Below are 26747 nucleotides of genomic sequence, written 5' to 3' on the forward strand. Positions count from 1 at the left end.
GTGGAACCAACAGATTCCAGGTATATAGATTATAGACCCCTGTCATTTTTCTAAGCTGCTTAAGAATTTTTAAAAATGCCACAATCTACATCCTATTGAGTGCAACAAGAAGAAGCAAAGACGCTAAAAAGCATATGTGTATGGAGCCATCAATCTCCATAATGCCCCAGTACACTGGGTGTCAGGGCTAGCATTATAGAAGGAATATGCCAAGCCTTCCTTTTACTGCTTATGTGTGCTAGCCCTCAAGCAATATACAAATGGAAAAAAATTGCATTGCCACAAAATGACTTGGTGCAGTTTATTGCAAAACGTGACCAGAAATCTGAGCAGACAATCCGATAGAGCTGACCTGTTAAGAGGATGCTTATCAGAGGGTATACATTTAAAGTAAGGTTCCTAGTTGTGTTTGGCTTTCTTGAGGACGGGGCTTGTATCAAAAGAATTCCACTCAAAACTAATGATTAAGCTTTGGATGGGGCAATTAGGAATTGTAATGCTGAATAATATAGCTATCCCTATAGCCTGAAAGTAAACCTGTACTTCACCCACACAAAGAAAAAAGAACAGGTTCCCCAACAGCGTATAGTAATTTTTCTTTCCGTTCAGCTGCCAGAAGAGAGGAAGTCCTGAGTAAGCAAATTACCAATCACCAAGCATGAATGGATAGGAGTTAGTCACATGCTCCTCTATACCTGAAAGTTTTTTATATTTTATTCCCTCCCGGATGTAGGGGTTAGAAGGAAGATGAGTATGTGCTGTCGTGGAGGGCGGTTTTAGGTGAGAAGGTTGCTTTTGCCCAGCATGGGAAACGATCAGGTCTGTTTAAAAGTGAAGACTGACCATGTTCAATTTCACCGCCTTTTTAACCCAGCCTTTGTTTGCATAGCCTGTGTCTGACAGCAGGATACACTTCAGGAGGAAATCTAATATACTAGGGACGTTTTAAATAGAACTAGAAAATATTTTATTTTTCTTTTCAGTCAGGCAAGAATAAAATGCTATATAGGAAGATAACAAATGTACTAGCAGATGGATCTCCAGTGTGGGTGTACCAGGCTAACTTCAACTCCTTTGTTAAACAAAAAAAAGGTTTAAGGAACTCAAAAGCTGAAGCTCAGATTACTCACACAGCGATGACTCCTCCCCTCCTTCTTGTCCTGTATAATTTCAGGTAAAGACAATCTGACTGAAAGGAAAATGATGCTGCTGTGCTCTCTCTTTAGAAAACCCATATTGTTCTGCAAAACCAATGTCATGTGTGCACCTTGTATTATATGTTTATTTGTAACAAAAAAATAATATAAATAAAAGAAAGAATATTTTAAAAAAATCAGTTTAAAAATATATAAACTTCAAAAATAAAACTGTCCTAATGCATTTTTTCAACACCAACATATAAAATTGTCCAGGTAGTTCTTATGTGCTATTTCTTTTACATTCTGGCGCGATGGCTGCAACAAATTCATTAAGAAATCCTGTCATATCAGCGATAAGAAAAGGGAAGGTAAATAGGATCTCTCCCATGCTGGAATAAATTGTGTTTAAGTATTGTGTTACAGACAACATTTTTTCAGGCAATTCTACAAAAGATTCATATACACCGTACCCACAGTCACATGAATCTGTGACAAGGTGTGCCATTTGTTGCATGGATAGGAAACAGATTTCTAATAAGAGTCTTGTTTTTTTTTTTTTGCCTTGCAGCGTACAGTAGATATTAGTCTTATGTATCTATATGAGATGTTTAGATGTTTAGAGGTTGAATAATTGGAGTCGTGTTCCCTATATGTTCAATTTGGGGATGTTGTGCCCCTTTTAAATGTTTGCATGTGTTAGAATTTAATGTTAGATCTTTGTAAATTATTTATTTAGAAAAGTTGCGATGTAATAGTAGTGCGGCATCTTAGGCAGCATTTTCCTTTTTGCGTGCTAAATTTCCATAGCTAGCCTGCTTGAATGGTGCAGTCCCAGATAGTATAATCCACAATGACCACTTATTAAGATATCAAGATTCAAATATGTGGAATAGAATGCAAGCATGGAGTCTAAATGTGTTATAACCATCAGTTCCAATTTGCTGTACAGATAAGGCAGGCTTACTGTATACAGGGAGTGGACCAAACAACGGAGTAAACTGAGGTAGGTGTTCACATCTGGGTTACAGAGGTACAAACTATTTTGTCTTCAAGGCCTCCTAGTAACTGTGCTTTGAATTAGTTTTGAGTGGTATTCTCATATAATTTAAATACTTCATAAATTGTGGAATAAAGATACATTATAAATATTATGCTCTCACAAACTCAAAGTGCTCTAGGAGTGCCTCCATCAGCACACATCCTTCCAAATGCTACCAGGGGAGGCACCAGTGCATAGCTGTTTATACATATGAAGAGTTTAAGAAATTAAACAACATAAAGACACTTAAAATACAAAAATCTGTAGATATATATATATATACATACATTTACATATAGCTAAAGGTCATTTAATCTTAGGCTCCACATAAAATTTGCCTCCATCTCGGATATTATATGAATGTAAAGCTCGCGTGCTGAATTTCACTTCTTCAGGTCCAAATGGAGCTTCCTGGTCCAGGTAATAGAGTCGCATATTGTTTGCGGACAACTGTACTAAAGCTTTAAGATGCTTCCTAAATTCAGCAACAGTTTGATCGAGGCGAACACTTATTGTATGGACTTTCTCGTCATAGTGAACGTCAACACTGGCATAATTCTGTGGTCGAAGGTCTACCTCTGCAAGTGGCTCCAACTTACCATATTTTGTAACCAACTCTTGATACCTATGGTTATAAAAAAAAAAAGTAAGCGTTAATTCAGAAGTTTCATGAATTAAAGCAGAACTCCAGGAATTTGTTTTATTAACCCTTACAGATGGGGCAGCCACTGCTTTGCAAGGGTTAGGTGCATGTTTGTGTCTAGGTGCTAAAATAACAAAGATATACTCACCTAAAGTTCCGAGCCAGCCAGCTGTCATGTTGCTCCCTCCAACCTGCCCCCTCCTCCCCCGCAGATTGGAATGTTCCTCAGCATCCTCACGTCTATGCACAGTCGTGATGATTTACTGGACGGGGATGGAGACATTAGGGGAATCAGTCTAAGAAGAAGCCAGTTCGGAGCTTTGGGTGAGTAATTCTTTGTTTTTTTCTTTACCTAGACACAAACCAGTTAACCCCTGCACTGCGGAGGTAGCCCCACTGCAAGGGATAATAAAAAATTGCCTGGAGTTCTGCTTTAAACCTAACCTGTTAGAAAAACAATTCATTCACATCCTTTTCAATTATCTTACATTGGTTTAATGGCTTTTAAACCCCTAATATAAATATAAAAAGAAACCCTAATAAAAAACAGGCTATCATTGCTGACCTCTTTCTGAAAGTGCTATTTGCTTGGCTGTCTCAGGCTTCAATATTTTAAGTCACAGATCTCTAACAAGCATGGAAAGTCAGTACTGCAGATCCCCATTTTAAGAAGGAATGGCCATCAATGCTTGGCTCCATAGTCCTCTCGTCACAGGTTTCCTTGAGGCTAACTTCACAATATGCACGGCAGTAATGCACAGTAAGACACATGTTGTACTGTATATTAATGCAGTACACATTAGTATGTCTATCAGTGTCTATCACATTACATACATTTGATAGATGGACATGTTAAGCAAGTACTTTCAGGATTTGGGCTTGCTGGAGGGCAATGCAATAAGGCGTTTTTAGATTTCTGGGTAGTGTGGATACAGGAGTGCTGTGTACACTATTGCTCCAAACTGTTTTATTGGCTAAACTGTCTGGCTGGTTCAGCAGGAAAATAGAATTTCAGGAAGGGGTATTTAACTGAACAGTTCTGGGAAAGCTCATCTAAAATGGAAAGAGCAATATTTTCAGGGATGCGCCACTGGTATTGTAACTACTAACAGGGTTATTCACTAAAGGGTGAAGGGTTTGGAGAAGACAGCAGAAGTGAACAATCTAGGCCAAAATAGCTGATTTGGAAAAATTCTCCAATTCAGCTCACTTTCCAGTTCAACTATGTTGTCCTCGATTGTTCCATTCTCCAAACTCTTCACTCTTTTGTGAATAGTCCTGTAAGTCTTACACTGGGGAGCCTGAACTATCCAGGTACAATAAGTGCTTAGCTGAGAATAAGGCAAATGGACTTTTCTGGAGACTACAGTGCCGTGTAGCAGTTAGAGAGGTAAAATGGTAATTGCAGGTACACTGCAGAATTTGGGAGCAGGGACACAGAGATCTCTGGGTACTGCGTGCCGCTGAACAAAGGGAAGAAGAAACAGGATTGTTTCCAGAGACACTATAGTGCTGCATTGAGGTTAGGGGGGAAAATAGTTATTTGCAGGGAGTCTGTAGAGTTTGGGAGAGTAGTCAGATCTCTAGATACCATGTGCTGCTGAGCTAGGAATGCAAAAAACGTATATTTCCAGAGGCAATGCGATGCAAAATGCAAAAAATGTATAGTTTAGTTTAATATATTCATTTTATTTATTTTTAGGCACTGTTAAAAATTACTTTTAAAATTTCAGCTTCGATGTACATTTCTTGTCACTCATAAAGGTACACAGAAATTTCATGGGAAGGTTAAACATGAAATTGACACAAATGTAAGGGATCCAGCATCGAGTAAGTCAGAAACATGATGATTCACAGGAAAGAATGACCCAGTCACTTGTAACATGAGATGCAGGCAGTTTGGAATAGCATACTGGCGCTATGAACTGGAAAGACTCGACCATTAATCGCTGCACAAGACCTATCAGTGTCTCTTTTTCACATTGCACAGATGGAGAGCTATGGACAAAGGATTCATTGACAGCAGAGAGGTTGGTCTCTTAGTTGAGTCTCAAAGTTTTAAGTTATTTGCTGTTTATAAGTGATAACTATCTAATGAATCAGTTATAGATTAAATCTGAATCTTCATTATAGTATTTCATTTTAAAAGCTCAATAAATAGAGTTCCGTAGGAGATAGGCGTCTTTCTCCTCCCTGACATTTTTGTATATCTCTAAAAGCAAGTGAACATTATTTCACTGGCTTTCATTCACTCTGAACCTCACATCTCCACCTACATCTTGTAGTCTTCAAACTGTACTCTATTTTCTTCCACATCAGTTCCACAAGAGTTTGCATGAATTCTTCTGGATGGAAGGCCATTTAATTCTTCCACACTGCTTTATATTCTTATGTTTCTTTTAATACTCATAGCAGAATTTGCTGTAACCATGTAGAAAATATTTCTAGGTCTAAAATCATGTTTAGTGATACAAACAAACTGGGGCTTATGTTGTGCAAGTGTGCTGCTGCTTTCAGAGAGCAACCTCTGGTGATATAACTTGTTCCATTTACCTTCAAGTAAAAGCAACTAAATGCTGCATGTCCTACTTAGGTACAAGCTAAAATGAGTGTGAACAAATACCCACAAAAACGGTATATAGGTTATAGCCTCCCTGGCGGTCTGATGGTTTTATTTGTATTTTTTTCGTTTGCGGACGCACGCAAGGGACGGAACCCGGAAGACGGAGGACACAGCGGGTATCATGGACAAGGTAAGAGACTGTAACCCCGAGTGTGGCTCGGGGTTACCGCTTATGGTACTGAAAATTAACCCCGAGCCACACTCGGGAATACCGCCATGGAGGTTAGTGGGTGCATTTAAACATTATTTTGGGCTATACGAGTCTTATACGACGAGTATAGCCCAAAACCTAAGTTTTTACAGAAAAAGTATTGGGTCGTCTTATACGCCCAGGCGCCTTATACAGCGGCAAATACGGTAATTAGAAAAGGGCGGAAGAAAAAAAATGCTCTCTGTTGCCCTTGTAGCACGTAGCACGTCAGATTACCGGTCACATATACTTATGTGCAGTAAAACAGTGACAGGTGAAATATTACTGGTTGCAACAGGCATAAAAAACTGATCGCAACACTATTAAAATGCAAATGTGCACTGTGCATTGTTTCTAATAGTGAGCTCAGTCTAATGAAAACTAAAGCTGGCCATACACTGAAGTTTTGTATGAACCTTCATATAAAAAAATCTTCTCAGAACAATTGATAATGCCATCAGAAACTCGTAGAATGTTGTTCAAAATGTTGTTTGATTTTAACATTCAATTTTGAAAATGAATAGAGTTTCTGGGAAGTAAACCACATTCACTGTTAGAAATTCATTAACTATTAGAAAATCGAAGGAACAACTTTTTTAAACAAAATTCTCCTGGTATATGGCCAGCTTAAGACTTTTTTTTAAACTAAGGTGATTATGCCTAATTGTTACTTGGCTTATTATTTTTGCACTGGAGCAGTAGCTTATGAACTGCTTTTAACAAAGCCATACTACATTGCTATTGTCATATCCTAATCCATTTAACTATGTATTTTTTTTAAGCATGAGATAGGTATCCTCATCATCAGGGCTTGAAATGATCACTGGAGACACAAGATTGCTTGTGGGAGCAGCAGCCAGAAAAAATAGTGCAGGCTACAAATTATTGGCTTCCTGTTCTCAGAATAATGGTCTGTAATTACACAGCCATTTCCTTAGTGCAAAACTTTAAAGAGCAATTCCAGTGGACAGTAAGAAATAGCATGTGCATACATAAATTGTAGAGCTGCAGCTAACGATTATTTTCAAAATCGATTAGTTAGCCGATTAAGTTCGATTAATCGGTTAAAAATAAAATACATTTTAAAAAATGGCTCCAGTGATGGACTACTAGTTTGTATTGAGTGTAGTCCATGGACTGTGATGGACTACTAGTTTGTATTGAGTGTAGTCCATCACAGGAGCAAGCTTGGAGCGGTGGAGGTAAAAAAGAAAACAAAAAAGTGTGGTCTGCAATATAGTGAAATAAAAAGTGTAAAATTATACAGCAATCAATGAGGAATGGCACCGGCTATAGAGGACAACAAAACCCAGCAATACATTATACAGCACAATGCAGAATACCACCAGCTATAGAGGCATACAACAAATCCCAGCAATAGTACATTATACATACAGTGTATAATGTATGCTGGGTTTTGTAGTCCTCTATAGCTAGTGGTATTCGGCATTGTACCACTGTATAATGTATTATTTCTGGGATTTGTTGTACTCCTCTATAGCTGATGGTATTCTGCATTGCGCTGTATAATGCATTATTGCTGGGATTTGTAGTCCTCTATAAAGCGCAATGCAGAATACCACCAGCTATAGAGGAGTACAACAAATCCCAGCAATAGTACACTATACATACAGTGTATAATGTATTGCTGAGATTTGTATTCCTATGTATAATATACAGCACAATGTACGATCAGCTATAGAGGAATACAAATCCCAGAAATACATTATAGAGCACCATGTGTGGGAAAGTGCAGGCTTATCTGTCTATTGGCGGCTGTCATCCCCCCACACCTCCTTACTACTTCTCCCCACGTCCCTGTGCGGATCGTGGATGTGAGCGGTGAACGTGAGGCGGGGAGGAGATACGGCGTGTGTAGCGTGGATTCGGGCGGGTCTGGCAGTGGCGAACGTGAGGTGGGGAGGAGGTGCGGCGCGCAGCGTGTGTGGAGCCGTAAACAGGGCCAACCAATCAGAAGCCGATTAATCGATGATTAAAAAAGTTGACAACTTTTTCAATAATCGATTATGTCTATTAGTTGTTGCAGCCCTAATAAATTGTGCTGTGGTTAGAAAGGCTTACTTTTCATCTAAGTCCCTAAAGGGAAAATGTCAAGAGGTGTACCCCCGATTCTTGACAAGACAGGCAAGGAAGACTTTGGGAGGTGGTGCCAGTGACTAAGTGGGCGGTTAAATAAAGTAGGTGAAGACCGGATCATGGTACCCTTATAACACAGATGGCCAAGAAAGGGTTACAAGATGATGAGGATAGAGCTTAGCCTGTGATTTAATCAGTTGGGGACCAAATGCTGTGATGCAATAACTGATTGTTAAAATAAATAACCAAGCAGGTAGGCTATGGTTCCTCCTCCTTTTAAAGCTGTACTATTCACACTGTCTAGAGAGTACCTTCAACAAAAGGACAATACACGGTATTTTTGATAGAACCTTTTGTACTTTTTTTCAGTACACAACTCTGTACAATCTAAACAAGTTTGCTAGCAGATATAGTATGTTTCTTCTGCAATAAAAAGTCTTTCTGCTATATATATATATATATCTGCTATATTTTTTTATTTTTGCAGGCAAAGTTTAGCTTTAATAAATAAGTCAAACAAATAGTGATATGTGGGTTTTCTGATTGATGTGTTTGTCTAGCAGCGATGTATTAAAACAGGATGTTCCTACACAAAAAAAGGGCATTTACTTAAGTTTACTGACATAGTGCTGGGCATGCTCAGGGCATATCTTCTAGATCTGACTTTAACCTTAACAGACATTTAAGCTGGAGAAGAACAATAGTCACCATTATAACACAGGGGCAATAGACTTGTTTGTATACACTTTAAACTGGTTCTGAAAAAAGTATTTGGTGTCACTGCATAATACCTTTCTTCCCTCTATCTTTTGTCTAAGGTCTCACCTTAATGGGACATCTTCCTTTGGGAAATTCATATAGTAACGGAGGAAGAATCTCTCTGAGTCTTCTCTTTCACCTTCTGTGACAACGCTGCCATTCAGTTTGGAGATAGACGGTAATCTAGGAGTTCACATAAGAGAAAAAATTAGCTGGGCCATCACTGCAGTAGAACTGGTAGAGGAAAATGATCGGATCAGTCTTTCATTAAAACAATATGCTTTCACATATCACTGTCAGGTATAAATAAAGGGAAATAATAATGGTTATATTATTAATGGTTAATTATATTAATGGTTATATATTATTATTAACCATTATAAAAACCCTTCAAGGCAGCCTTCAAGTACTTGCATTGATTTTTGTTAGAATAATTTCCTTTGTACTTGAGATGGCCCATAATCCTGTTTGCATGCTATATAAACATGTCTATGCCTTGAAGCTATGCTCCGCATTCAATAGATAAAGATTTAGTAAAGATAAAATCATCAAAACTACTGGGATGTCTATGGCAGATAGATAACTACTGTAATTTATAGTGTAATTCAGATAGTTAATGTTAACACCAGACCACTTTTCTATGCACTACACTGCTGATTTCCTTTACTTTGTGAATCTGTTACTATATCAACCAGATTCCAGTTGCCACTTTTTAGTGCAGATTGAGAAATTAAAGTTAAACTGTATGTACAGTAAACCCAAAAAGTGAAGTTCCAAAGTGATTTGCCTTTTTTAACTGCTAAATATATTATTACAAGCGTTTTAGCTTGCCAGTAGTAAAGCGTGACAAAGATTACTTCCAGCTCCCAATGTAGCAGTAGCATTGTTACGAGGGATGCACGAATACTGATACTAGTATTGGTATCGGTGCCGATAGAGTATTCGGGCGAGTACTTGTACTTGCCCAAATGCTTGGATACCTTCCCCGATACTGGAACTTCTGGTTAGAGGAAAGGGAACATGGAGCCAGCTTCCAGTGCTATCAGGAAGCTGGCCGGGGAGTAATGACCCGCCTCCCAGCTTCCTGATTCGGCCTGATGCTAATTGGCTGGGAAGCCGGCTTCCCGGCCAATCAGCATCGAGCCGGCCGAACAGCCGGCTCCTTGCTGGGATGCGGGTCATTAATCGCCACCTGGCTTCCTGATTGGCTGGGAAGCCGACTCGATGCTGATCGGCTGGGAAGCCGGTTTCCCGACTAAGCGCAATCAAGCCGGCCAGACAATCAGATTGCCCAGGAAGCTGGCTCTATGCCAGCGGAAGCACCGGTACTCGGTATCGACGAGCACCGAAAGCAAAAAAAACGGTATCGGTGCACCCCTAATTGTTACCCTCGTACACGCACTTTGGCTTGGGAACCGCAAACAGTTGCTTGTTTGCTTCTTCATTGTAAGCCCTGGCAATGCCCCCTGGACCGCCCAGTAGTGCTTAACTAAGAGCAGCGTCTGGAAAGAGGTTGGTATTCAGAAATGTGGTCTGCAATAGGCCTGGCACTTGCTGAGCCTGTAGTGTTGTCACAGGCAATTACGATGTGCTGCTGATTCTCCACACCCACAGCCCCAACCCTGCAGACTATGTGGGAGACAAAGCAAGTCATGTTGACTGCTAGAAAAGAGACTGCTTTTAGGTTTAGATAAACTTTAAGTATACTTTCAGGTGTCTAATAATAAACATTTTGACACAACTCTCACTCAATATTCACATATTTTTCTAATTGGAATCAAGTGAGAAAATAGGGGAAATCCTGGTGAAAGGTATGTGAATCTCTGAAAACATTTCATAATAGACAATTCCAGTTTTTTTTTTACATTTTAACTAACAGGGTTATTCACAAAAGGGTGAAGAGTTTGGAGGAGGCATGAGAAGTAAACAAACTAAAACAACATAGCTGAACTGGAAAGTGAGATGAATTGGAGAATGTTTCCAAATCAACTATTCTGGCCTAGATTGTTAACTTCTCCTGCCAAACTACTCACCCTTTTGGGAATGACCCTGTAAATAACAATTATACGTCATATAAGAAATACCTTGCAACGACTAATTTCCTGCGTTCTTCTGTGCTGTAAGGCTCCACTAGAGGAATACCTAATAACCTGACTTCTTCTAGCTTCGGTAAAGTGTTTAATTTTTCAATGTCTTCCCAGGAACTTAGACCTGTAAAAGATAACAAAAGGGATTGGTAAAACAAACTAAGCATACATAAACAGGTCGTTTTTCATAATAAGAGACTCAGAAGCATCTTTTTTTTACATTCGCTCAATGGTACAAAAAAATATACAATAAAAAACTGTACTTTCTGCTGTGTACTATAATAGACATATTTTAATGCAACATGTATATATTTGCATTTTTTCCGCTGTAGGTGGATAACTTGTCGCAAAGCTAATATATTTTGGTCTTTCCACACTCACTTTTTAGGGATGTACAAAGATTTACAGGTTTATTCACAAAAGAGTGAAGAGTTTGGAGAAGGCGGGAGAAGTGAACAATCTAGGACAACATAGCTGAACTGAAAAGTGAGCTTAATTGGAGAATTTTTCCAAATCAGCTATGTTGTCCTAGATTGTTCACTTCTCCGGCCTTCTCCAAACTCTTCACCCTTTTGTGAATAACTCTGTTATTCTTTTGATAATCTGTGTTAATAATCTTAAAAGTACAACTACTTGTGTGTGTATATTCTGTATAATAGGGATGTACCGATACCGGTTTTTCGGTATTGAGTACGGATATTTATCTTTCGGTACTCGCCGATACAGGAGTACTAATACCGGTACTTCCGCTGGCATGGAGGATCTATCTTAGCCATTTTACATCTGAATGATTGTAGTGACTGGCCCGTCCTGCCCCCCAAAAACATAATTCAGTGTATGCCACAGGGTAAAGTCAACATCACAATAACAATAAAACTCAAATGGCAAGTGGAAAAGGTTACCTGATTTGTGAAGGCTTATTGACCGAAGATTTGGAAACAGGCGTGACAAGGATTCCTCAGTGTCTCCAATTGTCAATAAATTGTTATTTGCAAGGATAAGAGTATGAAGACAAGGAAACATCATTCCTAATTTACAAATGTCAGACCAGTCCTGGAGATTGTTGTCTGTTATATAAAGAAGCCTCAATGAACGAAAACAAACCGGTGAACACACTATGGTGACATAGTCATTAAGGCACAAAAACAGTTCCTCTAGGCTGGAAAAGAAAAAACATTTTAAATCAATGTTAGATAAAATATAAGTATCTACACTTTTATGCAACTTGTGGAGTCACAAAAAAACATTTGAAAATATTTTACTGTGGACAAATGGTTCTCAAAATATCTGTTGAGGCCTACTGTCAGTATCAGTGAACTCTGAGAAAGTTTTTACAACATCACATTTATTTTTTAAAATATACAGTATCTGGTGACTTCACTTTCCCATTACAGATGATACGTAAACATTTTAGGTACCTCCGTTTCCCACAGCCTACATCCCTTTAGGGCCCATTCACACCACTGTCTTTTGGTGACACATGATACGTGCACTGTGCTGCCACAATGCACCAGGACATGAAAGAGTAAATGGGCCCTTAAGTGACCAACATATCTTAACATGCTACTCTGAGAAAATGTAATGCTAGAAGATTTTCCTAATTAACTTGACTTGGAAAATTTCTCAACATACTTTCTACTCAGTATTAATCATGTATTAGGGTAATCTCTACAAAAGAGGGAAGAGAGGTAAGTATAATTTTCACCTCAACTCTATCTAGGCACCAAATAACAAAAAACAGAGAAAAAACCATTTGCAGAACTCTAACTTTACTACTTCAATACTAGCCTCTATACAGTATACCCCTTCATTACCAGGCCAGCTTTCCATTTTCAGTGCTGTCATGACAGACAATTACTCAGTCATGCAATACTGGGCTTTCTTTTATTACTGTGTAATAAGCACTGTGATTTTATATTATACAACAAAAAGAAAAATAAACCTGTTACCCTTACTCTGTTACATATCAAATAAAAATGGCAAAATAGTACAAACAGCCCCAAAATGACCCCTTTTTGAAAAATTGATCTAGCTTTTGCTACAATTTTTGGGAATTAACTAACATGCTGGCAGTGAGGTGGGTAAAACATAGAGATTGGTAATGGTGGACTAGATACAGAGCTTCATTGAAGTAAAAATCATAATCAGAGGGAGGAAGGGGTGAGGAGGTTAATGTACATGTCACATATAGTGGGAGGGTGGAGATGAAGGGGTTAATGTGCAGTATGAGGGAGATGAAGGAGTTAATATATAGGTCAGACACAGGATGCAAATAAGATGTACAGCTCACATTGAGAGGAGAGAAGAGGGAGTGGGGAAAATTAAAAAAAACAATCCCACAAAAAAATGAAATAAACCTCCCACCCTCTAATCTGCTGCTGCCTATGATCCTTTCATTCATTGAATCTTCCTTACTTTGTTGTGAGAGGAAGGGGAGGTCTCTCAAATGTAAACAGCAGTAGTGTTTACATTTGTGATTGCTGTGGCTGGCCATCACAGCGATCATAAGGCACACTCTGATTGGCTCTGTGCATTTTGTCTATGATTTTAAAACAATGCACCAGAAAATGTACATTTACCTGCCTGTCGTTTATCAACATATGGCAGTAGTAAGGTGGTCAATCTGCCTAAAATGAATATCTGTTTTTGAGAAAATTACCAGCCAGATTTTTTTATTTCTCAGGGATTTCACATTTTCCTTTGTCTAATCTACTCGGAAACTCGTGACCTGGGAGTCACAGGAACAGGAAGTGAGGGGACATCTCCTCTTAGTGGGTCAATTAGATATCTCCATCGAACACCATACCAGAAATGAACCTATTTGCAGGTGAACCAATGATGATGAGGGAACCAATAGGCGGCACAATGATCAACAAAGTAAGCACATGCTGCCAGCACACTATATTCTTTATAAAAGTTCTTTCATTTATTATTGCACAAATGTTTGAGTCACCAATCAATACAATGTTTTAAAACCCCTGGCAGATCCCTTGCCAATTTAGTATGACATCTCCTCAATGAGGACATATTCAGTAATAAAATCCTACGAAAGGATCCGAATCTTAAGCATTGTAATAAAACAATTTAAAAACATGACTTGAATGACACTTTAAAGGCCAACTCCACGCAAAAGAAGAAAATCTGGTTTTGGTTGAGCACAGGTGTGTTATATCATATCTTTGAAAGAAGTGCAATTTCCAAGCAGAGGTATTTCCCCTGTCCTATTCCATAAGACTAAAGACAAAGATGTCATGCAAACTTCTGCAATAATTTACATTCTTGGAGAAGTCACTGGATAGTATAATACTATGATCTGGCATTCTGACTGTGGCTGGAAAACTAATGTGTTTGAGAGCTCTGACCTGCATGTGAGTACTGCAGTAAAAGTTGCGTTATATATTATTTTTAATGGGCTATTTTTTCATGATATTTTGGGTTGGAATTTTGCTGTGAGCTAAAATCTTATTTCTGGACTAAGCCGGCCTGTGTTTTCTACCAACATGCCCAAGACATAAAGGCATACTAAACTCTGAGCTCAAAGGCAATTATGGGGTGAGTAAAATGCACTCATCCCCATAATAAGAGTCGATGTCGTCTGTCACACGTCCGCTCTACTGATCCGGAACTGAGCGATCACACCACCGATTGCTCAGTTCCCAATCTTCTCCCTGCAGAGAGCAGTGACTGTCAGGATCAGACGGAATGTAAATCAGGGAGCGGGATGGATCCCGACAATATTGTCAGGATCTGTCCCGGCTGCAGCCCGGCTCTGTGCTGTCAGCATATAGAAGGCAATAGCCAGCTATATGCTGAGTTTTGGGTGACAGGAGAACATTAGTATATGTCCTCCTGTGACCCTAAAAAAAACTATGACAAAAAAAACATTGGGCCATATTTCTCTTTTATATCGTAAAAATGCATAACCTTAACTATTGACATAAATGTATGTTATTTGTGTATCACTGTCAGGATCCAGAGCACCCCCAGGTGGCGCTGGAGCCGGGTCCTGCAGTTCCTGTGCTCGCCTGCGGGTGTCTCCAGCAGCCAGGAACTGTAAGGAACCTGCAGCTCCGGTACTCACCTGCGGGTGTGCCCCAGCTGTGACTGATCATCCCATCACCTGGTGCTTCCTGGGAGGGTATTTAGGCCCTCCCTGCAGTCAGGAAGCTGGCTCAGTATTGTGTTGCTAAACCTGACTGATGCCCTTGCTTCCTGAACCTTGCTTCCGATCTGAAAACCTGTCACCGACTCGGCTTGTACCTGACCACTCTGCTGGTATCCCGAGGCCTGCTGTACATCTGCAGGCCTCTTACCCCTCTTTGTTGGGTTTGTAGTTTTGTTGATGTGGAACCAATAAACTGTGCATATAACCCTATCCTGTCTGGGCATATTAATTTGGTCATCCTGTGTGGGTACCTGCATGTGGTGTGAGAACGCCTGTGCATGGTACCCTGACAATCACTTGGCTGTAGATCCTCAAATCATCTCTGAATTGGTGCTCACACTTTTGTTCCCCATGGTCCCTGTGTGTGTTGTAGAGTAGTCACCGCTCCAAGCTCACTCCTGTGATGGACTACAATCTCACATTTAGTTTACCATTTTGTACTGAGATTGTAGTCCATCACAGGAGCGGGCTTGGAGTGGTGGCTACTTTACAACACACACAGGGACCATGGGGAACAAACGTAGCCACCCTCCAGAAGGAAGGACAGTGTCAGCTCCAATGCAGAGATGATTTGAGGATCTCCAGCCGAGTGATACACAAACAAGATACATTTATGTTAATAGTTAAGGTACTTGAATGCATTTTTAAGATTTTACTCCTGTTTAGTGTCACTTTAAACACCATTGTAGAAAAGACACCACTTAAACAATAAATGCAACTCTATTACACTTACTCTGGTAGTTCCAACAGCAGAGTATGGACTGTTTCCCAGGAAACTTTGCAGTTATTGAGAACCAGTTTCCGGATACCAGAAAATGAAACAGCACATTCACGTTCCAGCACAGACATGTACAGCGGGTTAGAACTCAAATTCAAGAACTGCAGATGAGGCACATTAGATACTATCTTGCTGACCTGTAAGTACATTAAAAAAGCAATAGATTATATAAAAGTATGATTATACTTTAACAAACTTGCCACATACACTTACACACAACAGTTTACTATAATTTGTTAACCAATAAAAAAAATAGATTACCGCACAGATCTGTATAGAGATCTGTAATCCTCACAACACTCCCTCATTCCAGTAACAATATACATGCCTGTTGTATTTATACAATAGATGTTTAGCTTGCTTGCGCTGTGATGGCGCTGATCTTGGGCAAGCGTCTGGTATCTAAGACCAGCGCTGTTAATAAGCACTTATTATTAATTGGTAACATTCAGAATAGTGTGGTCGGAGAGCAGTGTGGGGAGGGGAGGGGCAGTGCACTGTCTACCACGCTAGCTTTGGATCTACCACATGACTGAAATGGGACAAAGTGCTACATGCACTTTGTGCCATGGGGGACAACATATGGAAAAATGTGCGCTTTATTTGCATTTTAAGAGATATCCCCTCACCGCCTGTCTACTGTACACGTGTCAGAACAGGAAGTGAGGTTAAATTACCTGAATAGGGACAAGAAAATAATAAATACTAGGGCTGCGAAAATTAACGATTAATTCCTCGATTAAAATTCTTTTGATCGGTACTCACCTCTCCACCGGCTTCCGGGTCTTCCGGGAGTTCCGTGGGAGATCCGGTGACATAACGGACATCGACGTCACCGGACTCCTCCCCCCTTCCCCAAGTGGCTCCGTCGGCTAACGAAGGGAAGGGGAGGAGTCTGGTGACGTCAATGTCCATGACGTCACCGGACTCCTCCCCCCTTCCCTTCGTTAGCCGACGGAGCCACAGTTACAACATACGGTCGCTGGGAGAGAGGAAAAGCTTTCTCCTGCCTATATCTCAGCTTAATTAAAGTCAGTTGTCTGGAGCACAAGGACTGTTTTTTAACAGAAAAGCCTGTTGCTGTATATTGTAACATGTCAGCAATTTTTGGATGCAGACTAATGAAGTTTGTCCATCAATTTCCCCCAATTTACTCCATCCCCTCCTACAAGGTCATAATTAATTCTCCAATGATGCGGTTAGCATCAGGGGAGCACAATGATCATCTGACTATGTACTGGCTAAAACTGTTGGGCAGAACTGGCAATCCTGGTTGAGATATCTAATTATTGGAGTTTCTGAGAGGTAATCAGGGCCATCAATGGCAGTCCTCCTTTATCGGTCCCCATCGGACATCGACGTCACCGGACTCCTCCCCCCTTCCCTTCGGTAGCCGACGGAGCCACTTGGGCCGGTGAGTTTGCCCAAGAAACTTTCTGCACGAGCGCCAGCCCAGGCATTGGCCTATACACATACAGCACAGCAATGAAGTAATAAAATGAACTAGGATCACACTAATCCAGCACGTTATTATTCTGAGTTGCCCCACTCAAGCGGCGGCCATATTGAGTGGGGCATGTGAGATTAATAACGTGCTGGATTAGTGTGATTCTAGTTCATTTTATTACTTCATTGCTGTGCTGTATGTGTATAGGCCAATGACGTTGGATCTGTATGTGCGTTATAATTCATCGAAATTAATCGATTAAACATTTTTTCGATTAATCGAACACAAACATTTTAATCAGTAACAGCCCTAATAAATACATTACTCAATGTTTTTTCATGGTAAAATTGGAAAGGATTAGAACCACTGTCACGTTTGTTGTGACGGACAAAGTAAACTTTCTTCACTCCAAAAACTAAAAGAAATTAACCAAGTTGGGCCTTAAGCAAAAAGAATTTACTGGGTCAATTTCCTTCTATGAATCAAATCTTAACTTTGTAAGAGAACTTGAGTATACAGACCCTGTATCTAACACATCCTGTACATTAGGTGTCAGCACTTTTTGTGGATTATACATGCCTAGCTGGCCATGTACTTGTCTCATTACCAGGCATCTGAATGTGTCAGAATGGTAAAGTAGTTTGCATGCATTATGTCAGATCTGATTCTATGGTAAATGAAGCCTTGGAATTTGAACAAAATTCTATTCATGAGCTGAACAGTTTGATGTTTTCTCTTACCTCTTGCCAGCTGTCAAGCTGGTTACCAGACAGGTCTAATTCTGACACGTGTGAACAAAAGGCAGCAATTTCATTCTCTTCTCCAGCATGGCTAATACCACAACCGTTCAATACCAAGATACTGGGGAGGTTCAAGCGATCTAAAACACAGAATTTAAATCAGTTGTGTAATGAGCTCTAGTTATTAATAACTGTTCCAATAATGTGGCCTAAATGGCTGAAAGATATCCAGTGCTTCATTATGCGATTAATACATTTGGCTTCAATTCAGATTATAGGTATTTTATTAAAACCTTTAAAAAAACATAAAGAACTACATTTGTTTAATGCAATCAAATTACTTCATTCATCCTGACATACTATTAAATTTAGTCATGAAGAAGAAGGGAAAGAAATCCACAGAAATCTGCCATGGCCAGAGTCCTGTTTCAACCATTTAAAGCCAGCAGCAAAAGAGCCTGTTAAAAAGGTCTGTATGTAGAATGCTGGAAACTACACAACACCAACATGTCTACTCTTCCTATACATATTATATATATATTTAGCATGCCTTTAAAATAAGGAATTCCACACCACACTCTTGATTTATTAAAGTCTAATCCTCAGGCTAGCAAAGCAGCCCAAACCCATTATAACTATCTCTGTCATGCTTCACAGTTGGGGTGAGGCTGTGGTTTTTATATGGACTATTGTTTTCAAATTGAGGTAAAGAAGAAGGTGAGCCAGATCCATGGACTACAGGAGCTGACCTTCCTTCCCAAACCTCCTTGTCCATGCCTGTAACTGGACAGTAAAATAACAGCAAGAGAATGTTACTGGTCAGTTCACGTGTATGCAATAGAGCCTGACTGGCTGAAAGTACTAACCCTTCCCCCTAAGTCTGAGCTCTATTGTACAAGGGATTACCAGAGGCGGTTATAGACTTGGGAACTTACATTTAGTTGCATTAAATACAAGTACAGATAATAGAATATATATTTTAAGTAGTTTTAATGCAACTAGTGTAAGCACAAGAATTTGAATTGGTTTTAGCTTGTTGCAATCCCATATACAGCAATACTGGAACTTAAAGAGGGATGGCAGGACTGTGAGCCAATAAGGTGTGCTGCAGGCAAGTGGACTGACAAGGAACAGCTGATAGGAAAGTGCAGGGAGAACAGAGGGATGACCTTGTTAGTCTGCTGTTGCTCTTTCATCGTCCAGTCAACTAGCTAGGGCATGGGGAGATTACATCAATGCATCTTAAAGCGGACCTTTACCTATATCTTTAAAATAACAACACACCTTTAGAAATGTTTAGTAATGACAATCTACAAACAGATACTTATAAATATTTGCCGGCTTTGTATTTTTTACATACCTTATTTCTCTTTTTTCCCCCATTCTTCTCACAGTGGCCATGTTTACATTAGCCCAGATTACTAAGGTGGGCTCAGGTGACCAACAAGTGCTCGCAATGTGCGAGCCAAATTCAAAATCCATAGGAGAGGGCTGTACTGGACGGCAGTTTGGGGTACAGATAGTACACCCCTACTGGCGGAGTGGGAAGAACTGTGCGTCAAAAGGTAAGTATAATGCTGTGGGAGGGAATGTGTGGAGAGGGGCCAGATTTGAGCGGGTAAAACTTACCCTTTAATGTGCATTATGAGTGTTAGAGAGCACTGCTTATTCACATGCAGATGGCGCAGGGCCGGGTTGGTTTTAATTTTTTTCTTTTATTGTTTTTCACTTTATCACTTAGTTTTTATTATGTTATTTACTTTTTTATCACTTTTTAATTTTATTAATTTCTACTGTTTTATCAATTTTTAATTTAAATTTTATTATTTTTTTACTGTTAAATTGTTGTTATCACTTTTAATTTTTATTTTATTAATTTTCACTTCATTCAATTTTTGTTTTTCAGTTAACTTTATTACTATCACACAGGGACCAACAAGCCCCATGTGTCATAGCGTTTGGAGGTGACAAATTCCACTTATGGAACCTGTCACCTCCAGCAGGGCTCGTTTCTGTGCAGCCTGTGACAGCTGAGATAAGGGGCACTGTGAGTACAGTGCTCCTGTCTCACTGATCACAGAGATCCTTGCTCTCGATCCTGAAATGATTGTCGAAGAGCAGGGGAGCCCGAAAACCATGGTGGATGAGATCGCTGCTCATTTTATACAAGTGATCTGAGATCACTTGTAGTAAATGAGTGACAGCTCCTCCGCTCTACATTTAGCTCTGCTAGCCTGCAGCATCTCTAAATGTAGAAAAAAACTACCCACCTGGCACTGCATGTCTCAGGTGTCAGGGCATAGGAATTCCACACCCCTTCTGTACCCTTATTTTAAGAACTAAAATGAAGAAGATGGTACATAGGCCTACGTAATGCTGGGCATACATTGGTAGAAGGAAGTTTCATATGAAAATCTTGTCAGAACCTTTGATAACGCCATCAGAGACCTGTAGAAAGTCATCTAAAATCTTTGATTTTGACATTCGATTTAAGAAGGACTGAAATTTCTCAAACAAAAAACAAATTTACTGTTAGAATTTTGTTTGCTTGAGAAAAAGTTTCAACTCTACTCTTTCACTTTTATTCCTCAATATAGTCAAAATCGATCATCGATTCAACCTATTAACTATTAGAAAATCGAACGAGCGAATGTTCAGAAAACACTTTTTTTTTGTAGGGAAATTTTACAGCTGAATGGCCAGTCAACCAACATACAGAGCAGTAATGACTGTTCTGTAAGTAGATCTGGTAGCACTAATTCCAAACTGCTTTGCTTTATGTTTTTCTTCATATTTAATAAAACAACAAAGCCATACTGACAGATATTTACATATAACTAAATGTTCTTTCATCATATATTTATACTTTAGAACACAGTTTTAAGTCGAGAAACTGATGCTGTCTTTTTCAGTCTAAAGCCTTATCCTTCTGGAGCTTGTAAAACACTGACACCTGCTGGTGACTTCAATACAGGATTTTTGTCTGTCTGCACGTGTGCATGTAGCAGAGTATGACTTTGTTCATCTGCTTGGACTTCCACTAAGTTGAGAGGCTGATGTTAAAGTACAGGTGAAACTCGAATAATTAGAATATCGTGCAAAGTTCATTTATTTCACTAATGCAACTTAAATGGTGAAACTAATATATGAGATAGACTCATTACATGCAAAGCAAGATAATTTAATCCGTGATTTGTCATAATTGTGATGATTATGGCTTACAGCTCATGGAAACCCCAAGAACCCCAAACCCACAACCTCAAAAAAATAGATTATTACATGCAATCAATAAAACAAGGATTGTACATAGAACAATATCGGACCTCTGAAAAGTACAAGCATGCATATGTACTCAGTACTTGGTTTGGGCCCCTTTTGCAGCGCTTACTGCAATTACTTTTGCACGATATTCTAATTATTCGAGTTTCACCTGTATATGTACACCCAACCACTAAAATCTTATATACGCGTTAACATTTTTATAAAAATGTTTAATATTTTGAAATTCACATCTTTTATTAAATTAAGACTTGGCGATCCTGCCATGAAGGTCCTTGTTAGGCCGCTTCCTGTTATAGGGTGACAGTGCTGTCTCCGAATTATTCTCCTTTGTTGTTATCTTGTCATATGGGTTTCCGATAAAGACTACAAGTGGCAAAGGCTGCTGTTGTCACCATCAAGAAACTTGTCCTAAGAAATACCTTGCAGCCATTGCTGAAGTGCACGAATGTAGCCCAGAAGTGGCTGCAAAGAGACTGCAGGAGAGCAGAAGCACTGAAGTGCAACAAAGGATGGGAAAAAAAAGATGAAAACACGTATTTTATTTTAGAACATTGGCGGTTGTTTAAGATACAAAGAGTTTTTATGCAACCAAAATTGTTTTTCAGTTAGGGTTTACATCTAATTTAACTACTTAATTCTTACTGCAATTAAAAATATGCGATGATTTAATTATAAAAACTGTATTTTATCAATAAGTCTACTGACTGGAGGTTTTTTTCTTTGCAACTGCCTGGAGTTCAGTTCTTGATTGTATGAGCAGACTGTAACTGGTGTTAGCTTTAGGACAGTATAATGTTGTAGTGAATCCCCTGCACTCCATACAGCGTTTTGACCTTGATGTTTCTGTTTGTGGTGCTCGCAGTGATTACACGGATGGCGCCGCGTTGCTCAAAGCTGTTGAATAGAAAATCACCAGCACTCACAGGAATGAAAGTGTGAAATCTTGTTGCGTTTATTGGAATCGTTTCACATGTGTCATCTAAGCCAACATTTCGGGGGCCACACAGGGTCCCTTCTTGAGCTACAATAGCTGAAGAGGAAACCCTGCACGGCCCCGAAATGTTGGCTTAGATGACACATGTGAAGTGATTCCAATAAAAGTAACAAGAATTCACAGATTCATTCCTGTGAGGGCAGGTTATTTTCTATTCAATAACTTTTAGCTTTAGGCTGGGTTCACACCTTGGCGTATTGAATATGCGCGTCTGTTGGGCGACCGTTGCACGTTTTTTTTACCACAATTCGCGGTAAAAAAGTTGCGCGACCGCCGCGCGATTCCGAAGGCTACTTGGCTGTATCCCAATGGAAAACGCCCTACAAAACGGCCCAAAGTAGTACCTGGACCTTTTCAGGCGTGGGCCGTTTTGTAGGGCGTTAGGGACGGGCGGAAATGCGGCGAGGTGGGAACGAGACCATTGACTACAATGCAATGTATATTTTTGACCGTTTTGTAGAGCGTTCGTCGAGCGTAGAACGCGCTACAAAACGGTCAGGTGTGAACGAGGGCTTAGGACAGACGATTTCAGAAATGATGGAATGGTTTGATAATTACAGATGAGATGACTGATTCTGCTCCACTGTCCGTAGACACTTGAGGGCAGCTGGATGTTCAGGTGCAATCCAAACATCCTTGGGGAAGAAACGGATTTCAGAACGCTTCATAAACTTCCAAGACCCAAACAAGCAAACATATGTCAACGTAGAGGGAGCATTAAACTCTGCTGCTGCTTGCTATACGTATCTCAGGAGGGAACAGAAATGATTGGAACAGGTTATGTTAATCAGCCTAAAGCATTTTCTGTATGAAAACCATCAGACGGCAGGCAACTGTCATTTCATATCTATGGCTGCTTAAAAGACAATTCAGATAACTGCAGGTGAATAATACATGTAACAACTGTGTTCAGTATACGGCATTCATTTTTCTGTAAGTAAAGTATTATATATACAGCATTCATTTTTCTCCACATTCCCATGCAAGCCAAGTAGACCAGCAAAAATGACAGTAACAGTGGCGGGAACAACCTCAAACACTGCCAGGGGTGTTTGAACAGTTGTAACAAGAGTTTTTACATTTTAAGGTAGAATTCCAGGATTTTTTTATTAACCCTGGCAGTGGGACTACCCGTGCAATGCAAAGGTAAGTGCTCATTTGTGTCTAGGTGCTAAAATAACAAAATTATACTCACCTGAAGCTACGAGCCGACCAGCTGTTACAGTGCTCCCTCCAGCCTGTCTCCTCCTCCCTGCAGCATTGGAATCATCTTCAGCATCTTCACATCTATACACTGTATTAACGTTGATGATTTACAGGACCTTAGATCGCTGCAGAGGAGGGGGAGAGACGTTGGAAGGACTGGTCTAAGAAAAAGCCGGCTTGGAGCTTTGGGTGAGCCTAACTTTTTGTTTAGCCCAGGCACAAACAAGCGCTTAACCCTTGCTGTTCGGGGGTAGTCCCATTGGAAGGGTTAATAAAAACATTTCCAGGAGTTCTTCTTTAAATGAAGATTTTAACCATGTGAAAAAGGTCATTGTTGTAAGCACCCCTAGCAATGTTATAGTGTAGGTGCCCAACCATGATCACTGTCACTTTTACTGGATAGCATACTGGAGAGAAACTGAAAAAAAAAAAAGAGGGAAATAACAGAATAACAATAAAGAAAAACGCAACACAAAAATGCTTGGGGCTAGTTCACACCAAGTGCGTTCCAGATGCAGAGCAGAGCAGTTACAGAACGGATCAAAACTGCGTCCAAAGTATTCCAATGGTATTTCGGGCTCTAGTTCACATTGCAGCGTACAGTTCCAGAGCATGTAAAAAAACTGCAGCAAGCCCTATTTTACCTGCTCTGGAACGCATGCAAATGCACTAAAAACGCATGCAATTTTAGGCAAAAACATTTTTTTTTTAACAAAAACTGCCCGGAACGCGTCAAAAAACACATAAAAAACACTGCACTGCGTGTGCAGAAACTCGTGCAGATCTGGTCCGGATTTGGTGTGAACAAGCCCTTATATATGTAATAGGGATGCACAGATACTTTTCGAGTACCAGTGCAGATACTTGGCATTTTCATGAGGGCTACCAGGGTTGCAGAGGTTGCAGCTGGGACCTGGCTCTGGTGCTCCACCACTGTCCTGAAATCATTAGTCTGTATTGTTTTAGAGAAACTGTCACATGACAATAAACAAAAATGTATCAGTACTCGTACTTGTAAGTACTCGGCAAGTACCAGTACTCGTACTTGCAAAACTGGTATCTGTGCATCCCTTTATTTATATTTATAAAAACAAAATCGTACATTAAAACAGAGATGTACAAATCCCAGGAGCTCCGTGTGCTCCTTACAAATGACAGCTGCCTCCTAACTTTTGAATTTTTCTCTAGTGTAGTCTTGGAGCTCAAAAGTATCGATACATGTACTCGTACTTGTACCGAGTACTGTACTTGGTATCTGTGCAACCCTAATATGTAACACAGCAAACACACACATACAGCATACAAGTGCCCACAAATAGGATACATATTAGAGATTAAAGAGCATAACTTTAGTATAAAGCTAAACAGATAAGTAGTGAATATACAGAGGTCATAAAGCAAGTCACCTATTTATATCTTGTCTTGCACAAGTATAAGACTACACAATTTGCCTCTGTCTATTTTCAGACAGGAGTAGTTTGGTATTGATACTTAACATGCTGCCCTACAAACAGGCAGTTTAAAGAGACGAGTCCATAATAAGAATGTGCAGAATGAGATAGGTTTGGGCACAGAATCTGCATTTCGATAAAAATGAAAGACACTTGGAATAATGTGGTGAGTTTACATGCAAAAGAACAGACGTATTAAGGGATACATTTCAGAAATGCTGACCCCCAAGTCCTGTCTTAATTGTAGTACAAGGATGTCATCAGTTTCATTGAATGAGCTAAGCTGGATTTACAAAGGGATAAAAACATCAGAATAATCCTGTAGACAACTCTAACACAAATGCTGGTGAATGAAGACGAGAGACTTCATACCTTTCATAGGTGACACTTGAGGCCCAGCAGGTACATGCACACCAGCTCCTGGACCCCTCCTGTACGGGAAGTTTTCTGGGCTGTATTTCTCACACAACACCTGCATGAAACTCCTTCCACATGACGGCTCCATTTCTGTTACCTGACAGATGCAAAACATACATCCAGTTGATTTACATTTCTTTAAATGCAGTACAGAGTAACTGTGTTGTGCTTGGATGGAATGATTGGTGAAAAATGGAAATGGTGTGCTATAGTTTCTATAACATTCAATGAACTTTTGCATCAGGAAATTCAGAAACCTGAGCATTCAGTGGCAATGTATTTTGGGTGAAATAGGGTAAAAAATATGTGAACACCCTCCCCCCTACCGCAGTGTAACATATCTGTCACTATATGCGTCCCACTGTATACCCTCAATCTGTTTCCTTCTGTGTACCCGTCACAATCCGCTGTCTCGGTGTACCATCTGATCCCTGCTGCTCTCCCCAGCCTCTACTGGCACAAGGCAGGGAAGATCAGATCTCTTTAGGATGACGAGAGGGGAGATCAGTAAACTCTCATGTTTACAAATCCCCCTAGTTTCCTGAAGACATACGGGGGTACTCATTAACTTATAACTGAGGGTATTGGTACACATGAATGACATGTTCATGATCTCGTCCATTCCGTATAAAACACAGGAGTGCTCAGTATTTCCAGGTTCAGTAAGAGCCGGGTAGAGGAGAAGGAGTCTGAGGACTCATAACGTACAGATAACGCACATGGTAATGGGACAACAGGGTGCACCAACACACTAAGGACCTGTTCATGCCAGCAGGTGCGTTTTATGGTGCGGTTTAGTGTTTTACAAACTTTTAAAGCTATAAGTAATAAACAGTGAAACATAATTTTTTTTAAATGGTCTGGTTAAAAATGGGGGGCAGGACTCGGCACTAGAAGTGTTAAAGGAACTATATGATATAATCTTGATCATGATTTGCATATGTATCTATGTAGCGTTGGATCCAGGCGGATTTGGATTTTAATGTGATATTGTTACCATGGTGTTTTAACAATGTGGTTGAATACTAAAGATCTGAACAGGGACACAGATCTATAAATATCACTGCTATATACTGTATATATCATATATTGGATAAGAGGTATTTTTGGATCCCTTTGCAGTCTTCCAAACAGGTCTTTATTGTCAATTGTCTACAGCTGGGCGTACACTGCTTTCATTTTCAAAATAACGTTTGTACGAAAGAACTTTCTTTTGACTTTCGATTAGTTGATGGGTGCAATAGCCGATCGATTTTGACTGTAGTGATGAGATAAATTGAAGGAGCACGATGGAAAATTTTTATCAAACAAATGAAATTCTAACAGTGAACATGGTTTTTGCTCAGGAAACTCCATTCATCCAATGTTTCATATAAAACTAAATTTCATTCGACATTTGCCAAATATCTGATGGCATTATCAGGTGATAAAGAAAGTTATTTCTTTCTAGGGTATGGCCAGCTTAAGTATCTACTGGCATGAGTGATCTTTATATTTGTGATCTTTATATTTGTCTGTAAGGGATATTCTTATCACTGTCCATAGATGTAAGAGGGCACTAGGCTGACACCAAAAGTAAGGAGCCACGTCTTCACTACTGCAAGGAAACCCTTCTCCCACTTACCACCAATGTAAAGGGGCGCTCCTCCTAATCAAAGAGGGGAGAATGTAATATATGCTAGGTATGCAT

The 26747-nt window shown here is 39.8% G+C and overlaps 1 protein-coding gene across 2 annotated transcripts in view; it reads right to left on the bottom strand.

Annotated features, from left to right (window-relative positions):
• Nucleotides 1-2071: 2071 nt before the first annotated feature.
• Nucleotides 2072-26747, bottom strand: part of TBCEL (tubulin folding cofactor E like) — a 37964-nt gene continuing 13288 nt past the window's right edge. For both annotated transcript variants that reach the window (XM_018567591.1, XM_018567590.1), the window contains 7 exons: nucleotides 25013-25154; nucleotides 17708-17847; nucleotides 15476-15657; nucleotides 11480-11736; nucleotides 10575-10701; nucleotides 8557-8673; nucleotides 2072-2803 (listed from right to left, as the gene is read on the bottom strand). In XM_018567591.1, coding sequence (XP_018423093.1) covers nucleotides 2485-2803; nucleotides 8557-8673; nucleotides 10575-10701; nucleotides 11480-11736; nucleotides 15476-15657; nucleotides 17708-17847; nucleotides 25013-25145 — 1275 coding nt within the window. In that variant the 5' untranslated portion in view covers nucleotides 25146-25154 and the 3' untranslated portion in view covers nucleotides 2072-2484. The remainder of the gene's footprint in view (nucleotides 2804-8556; nucleotides 8674-10574; nucleotides 10702-11479; nucleotides 11737-15475; nucleotides 15658-17707; nucleotides 17848-25012; nucleotides 25155-26747) is intronic.

The sequence above is a fragment of the Nanorana parkeri genome, unplaced genomic scaffold (genome assembly GCF_000935625.1).
Source record: "Nanorana parkeri isolate BGI_ZX_2015 unplaced genomic scaffold, ASM93562v1 scaffold1070, whole genome shotgun sequence".
Taxonomy (NCBI): domain Eukaryota; kingdom Metazoa; phylum Chordata; class Amphibia; order Anura; family Dicroglossidae; genus Nanorana; species Nanorana parkeri.